General features: G+C 37.9%; 1 protein-coding gene across 1 annotated transcript in view; it reads right to left on the reverse strand.

The window, feature by feature from the left end:
• The window catches only part of slc30a6 (solute carrier family 30 member 6), a 63801-nt gene that overhangs the window by 47461 nt on the left and 10340 nt on the right, over positions 1–6000 (reverse strand). Inside the window, exon 5 of the mRNA XM_014029257.1 lies at positions 210–252. Within this exon, the coding sequence (XP_013884711.1) occupies positions 210–252 (43 nt within the window). The remainder of the gene's footprint in view (positions 1–209; positions 253–6000) is intronic.

The following is a 6000-nucleotide window of genomic DNA, read 5'->3' on the forward strand; positions in this document are numbered from 1 at the left end:
GGGACAGACGAGCAAATACAGAGTCAGTCAATGACAAGCAACGAAGGAAGAAAAACAGAGGTCAGCTAAAGTTCATAATCTTAGAATTAATTTATCTTTATTAAAAATACTAAATAACCATTTTTTTTACTTTTCATTTAAATAAAACTAATGTAAAAAATCTGTTGATGAAAAATGTGTAATAAGCAAAACAGGCAGAAGAAACTCACCTAAAAAGGTCAAATATTGTGAGATATGTGTAGGCAGTTAAAGCTGAAACACAAAAACATAAAGACAAATCAGTCAGAAAGATATTAGACACATTTAAATTCTTATACAAACACCCATTGTGAAATGAAAGTCCACTCTCCCTCACTTCTTGGGTTTTAGAAAATAAAAATGATCTCATCTTCAAAAGGTTCTGAAATGATTTAAATTTAGTTTAAATGAACAAAAACAAAACCAACTCCACCACATCATTACTAATTAAACAAAAACAACAGTGAAATGTAAAAGCTTGTGTGTAGAAACACAGTTCCAGCTGCTTTCAGAATCTACTTTAGCAGCAAAAACTCGCAGTATAGTTTTCTGTAAGGTTTTCTCAGTCTCTCACATGGTTGTGGAGGAATTTTGGCCCCACTCTTTTTTCCATCTTTGCATCAGTTCATTGAGCTTCTGTTCAGCTCTCTTAAAGGGGCAATATCATGTAAAATCAACTTTTTTGAGTTTTATATCATGTTATAATGTTATACTCTCATAAAAAACATGCCCAAAGCCTTGCTTTGACTCATTCATGCATGTTTGAGAAATCCTGCAGCATTTTTAGGCAGTCATGCTGAGGAGCAGAACGACAGGTGGGGACCAGAAACCAGAAACGCCTTTTGGGACCAGAAACGCCTCTGGGACGTGTCTTTGAGCTGAGCTTCCTCATCACGGAGCACACCTCCCCACCCCCYAYCYCACACAYCCCGCCCATGACTCCTGCAGGCTCTCGGCAGTAACAGAGCAAAGTGAAAGTGAAACTTACTGTCCGCTGCTCTCCACACTACTTCTCACTCAGTGAAGCTCTTTTCAGATTCAAAACACCTTTGAGGAAATGTATTTTCACATGCCAAATAAACTGCATCATAGCGCACGAGCAACACCCCACCCCCCCGACTGAACGGGACAGGACAGAAGCAGAAGGTGGTTCTTAAAGAGACAGAGGCCAAATTCAAGGCGTTTAGAGGAGGAAGTGATGGGAAGATAAGTTTATTTTCTATTTAAACATAAAAACAGCATTTTAATAACAACTAAAGGTGACATAGATACTTTATTATGGTCTAGAATTTAAATATATGCCTGAGAAACACATAATATTGCCCCTTTAAGGTATCGCCAAAGCATTTCAGTCACGCTGAGGTTTGAACTTTGACTTGATCATTTCAGCACCTTGATACATTAGTTTTCAAACATTCTGTGACCCAGTTTGGTCCAAGCTTCAGCTGTCAGATGGTCTCACATTTGACTGTAGAATCCTTTGGTCTACAGAGGAGTTCACAGTTGACTCAACGACTACAAGGTGTCCAGGTCTTGTAGCTGTCAAACAAGCCCAGATCATCGGCCCTCCACCACTGTGCTAAATTTTAACATGGGGTCTGATGTGTTTGGTTCTCTCTAAACATGTTGCGTATTATGGATAAATAGCTTTACTTTGGTCTCATCTGTCTAAAGGCCATTGTTTCAGGAGTTTTATGGCTTATTCCAATCAAACTTACAAATTTAAGTTGTGTTCTCTTTAGAGAGAAGCTGCTTGATCCTGCAACCGTTCCAAAAAGCCATACTTGTTTAGTCTTTTTCTAGTGGTCCTGTCATGTATGTTTACCTTGAACCTGTAGAGTCTGAGAATGAGCCCTTGGGTTTTGGTCATTTTTCTGAGCATTGCATATTCTGAATTTAAGGTAAATTTGCTGGGAAGAATTCAATTGGGAAGATTTGCAGCTGATCACCTCTCAACAGTCAAGCTCCATCTTATATCAAAGATCTTATTGTTCCATACTTTCCTAACAGAGAACTTCACTCTCAGACTACTTGTGGTTCCTCGAGTTTCTAAAAGTAGAATGGGAGGCAGAGCTTTCAGTTATCAAGCTCCTCTCTTGTGGAACCAACTTCCAGTTTCTGTCTGTGAGGCTGACACTCTGTCTACTTTTAAGATTAGACTGAAGACTTTCCTTTTTGATAAATCCTATAGTTAGACTTAGGTTTCCTGAATTATTCTTCATTTCTGCTGCTATAGACTTAGACTGCTGGAGCACAAACTGAGCACATTTCCTCACTCTGCTGTTGTCTTTAGTCTCTCTTCTCTACATGTTTATTGTAAAAATTTCTATCAATAATGTTTTTTTCTTTTTGTCTCTTTTCCATAAGTAGGTGCCCTTGGACCAGTTCTTCTGTGTTTACCTGTGTCTCTTTCCTGTCCCCCAAACCAGTCGGTCGAGGCAGCTGGCCGCCTGCCCTGAGCCTGGTTCTGCTGGAGGTTTCTTCCTGATTAGCAGGGAGTTTTTCCTCTCCACCGTTTGCTCAGGAGGGGAGACTGTGATGAAGTGATTCAACGCAGCCTGCTGGTTTCTTCTTTAGATTGTTCTTTTGATGTACAGTGCCCTGAGACAATGTATGTTGTGACTTGGCGCTATATAAATAAACTGAATTGAAATGATGTAAATGTTTCCTTTTGCTATTAATCTTTCCCTATCTAGAATGATGGACTCCCAACAGTTTGGAAATGACCATTAATCTTTATCAGATAAATGGACAGCAGAGCTTTTTTTCTTAAGTCATTGCTGAAGTCTTTCTACCTTGGCACACAACTGTGTGATTTAGAGCAGTAAATGGACAAAACTGAAACTTCTGTAGAGGTGCTCACACTGATGATGATTCAATATATCTGATCAGCAGCACAGTGGAATCTGTTGGGTGTTTTTTTTACACTTGAGCTTAGATTTAATGAATTATAGAACCTGGTAAAGTTCAGATTATGACCTGAAACATAAAACCCTAGAACTGAAAGAGGGTGGACTTCCTTTTTCCTATAACTTCACATGAGAGAAACAACATTCAAATTTCAAACTCAGGCTCAATAATACAGATAGGGCAAGTTTTTTCCAAGTCATTTTTAAAACTTATGATAATAAAGTGAGTGTAAAGCAGAGATTTTTTTTGCCACGGAGTTTGACACAACATATTTAACCCAAATATTGCTTAAAGGTCCTGGATGCAAGTGTAAAAATATTAAGTCAGTCAAGCTTTTGTCAGTTAACAATCAAACTAAACAATCAATTACTAAGTATGGCTCTTTGTTTAAATACAGCAAGCATGCCATCTGTCTAAATTTCAGCCGAAACATCCACTTGTCTGTCTGTCTGTCTGTCCTAATGCCTGCCAGCCAGCTTTCTGTAATCAGGCTGTGCCCGTGGGGGGAAGAGGAGGCAGGATTAGAGCGGCTTTGTGCTGGGATGAACGATTTGTTTCTCCACTATCAGAGTCCATGTTGGCCAACCTGACGTGCTGTAATCCTCCTGACACAGAGGCCTGCAGCAAACACCCCGAGACAGGGACGACGTGAAGGATTGACAGGATCGGCGGGAAGGAGACAGATGGATGGATGGATGAAACATCGAAGCACAGAGACAGACTCAGAGAGGGGTGAAAAGGCAGGAGACAGGATGATGGACATGTGGACAGACTGAAGGAGGAGTGAGGATGAGAGTAAGTATGTCTTTACAGAATGAGAAAAAGCAGGAGACACTTCAAGGAAAACATACAAGTTGAAACAGAAAAAGTTAAAACTATAAAAACAAAGAGCTCATCAATACAGTAGAAGTGCCAACTTCTTGTGTTTAGTTTCATGCTAAAACACTAAGAAAGGAACAAATCTCAATCAACAATATTTTGATACAGTAACAGCGAAAACTGCTTACTAAACAGCTAACTTGTTAGCATTAGCATTATTTTGATAATCGTATAGTGTTCATATCACAGATGAAAAATACTGGCTCAAGTATCAGCCAAAAAAAGTTTGAGCTTGTATAAAGAGCTTGTATAAATCTTTGCACATAATTTCCGAAGTTTGAAGAACAAAATCAAACTTTGTCACTGTGTAAAGACCCTGTTATTTTAGTCTAAATAACTAATAAAAGTTATATATTTGATCAGTTTGTTATCATTACCAGTATAAACACCTAAAAAAAGATTTCCAGTTGGGTTTTTTTTAATTCCATCTTCAACATAGATGTCTAAGATTTTCGTAGGTTGTCATAAGTTATCTAAAACATTATAGTGGGACAGGGTCTTAAAGTAAGTTTATGAATGTGATATATTTGTTTGGCTTGGAATCACAGAAATATTCATTGCCAACCAAATAGACGTCAATGTTATCTGAACTCCACAACAGGATTCATCAGATTATTCTTGGTTGTTGCAGATGTCTGATTTTGTAGCAACTTTTTCAAAAAGTAGTGATTAAAGTTGCAATGTTTTGAAGCTCATTTCTTTTTTTATCGAGGCAATAACCAATTAACTTAAAGTACATAAAAAGCTACAAGTGTTTCATGTCCTAAAACGCATAACATTTAAGAATGTTAAGGTTTTACAGTCTCTTGAAGTGCCTTTTTAAAAACATTTTTGTACAAATTTTCATGAAACCTTTGAAGGGTGCCATTGCAGCTACTGTCCAAAACTTTCAAATGAGCTTTGCAAGACTTACAAATCTAACAAAAATGCTAGCGTTCTTCTTTAAAACAGCCTGGGAAAATGAGTCTTGTTATCACACGTTTAGTGTTATTTTTATACAGTGTTTTAGGTTCACCATGGTGGTGTGTAGTGGCACAACTCTTTTACAATATTTAAATACACACACAGCCTAAACCACTGTATTTTTCACACAAATCATTTTCAGATGACCCAATGCAAGTGAAAGCAGCATTTCCTCTGCATTGCTGGGCACCTTCCCTTCCTCACCTCCATCGTGGGATACATTGAACAAGGCAGTAAAAAAGTGATATCAGCATCGTTTGGTGATGAAATGTTATGATTTAATGTACTGAATGAAACATGACTAAACCTGTGTAATTAAGGTTTGTACGTGTATGGTTTAAAAATGCTTAAAAATTGGGTGCCAACTTTTGAGAAAGACCAGAAAAACCTGGCACAGGTCATACTAATAAGACCAGTGAACAGAGCTACAAACAGCTGAAAACTCAGTTTAATGTTTTGAGAAATAAAATCTCTCAAAACATGAAGGATTTGTTGTTCAGTAAGACTAAAATAAAACCAGAGAGACTGAAAGAGGTTGGTTTGGCAAAGGAAGACAACGAATGAACATTCCTGTCCACAGGATGCTCAACAATGTATGTGAGAATATACGCAAGGGTAAAAATGTAAGAGGAATAATGAGAGGGTTTTCTTTCAGCATTTTAGCCTGTATTTTAGTAGAATTATTTGATGGAAAATGAGATATTAAAGGATGGGACATGTTTTCATATCGCATCTTTAAGGAAGTCAAACCTGGCAGGGGGAGAGTGTGATCGGCCAAAATTAGCAGAGATTGGTTGAAATTTCATTAATAGTTGTGATCATATGGTAACTTCCTGGAGGTACCGATATTAAATCATATGGAAGAAATAAAAATGCAAAAGCAAAATGCAGTCACTTTATTATTTCTCTCAATCTATTTTCATCGTTTGTTGGTTTTTTTTTTTTTATTCTTCAAAGACCCTTTTTTGCTTGTGCACATCCGCCAGTTATTTTGATCTGTTGCAGCTCCTGTCTGCGGAGGAATCAATGAGGCTTGATGTCATTGTGTTGTGTTGAATTAAAAGCTGCAGACAATAAAAGCAATAATAATACAAACGCTGACATCACAGTGACCCTGAAACAGGCCGGACCAAATCAATAGGTGGGCTGAAATTTCCCCTCGCTGTGCTTGGATCGGTTTACATGTACACTGTCTCTGACACACACACACACACACACACACACACACAC

The sequence above is a fragment of the Austrofundulus limnaeus genome, unplaced genomic scaffold (assembly GCF_001266775.1).
Source record: "Austrofundulus limnaeus strain Quisiro unplaced genomic scaffold, Austrofundulus_limnaeus-1.0 Scaffold875, whole genome shotgun sequence".
Lineage (NCBI taxonomy): Eukaryota > Metazoa > Chordata > Actinopteri > Cyprinodontiformes > Rivulidae > Austrofundulus > Austrofundulus limnaeus.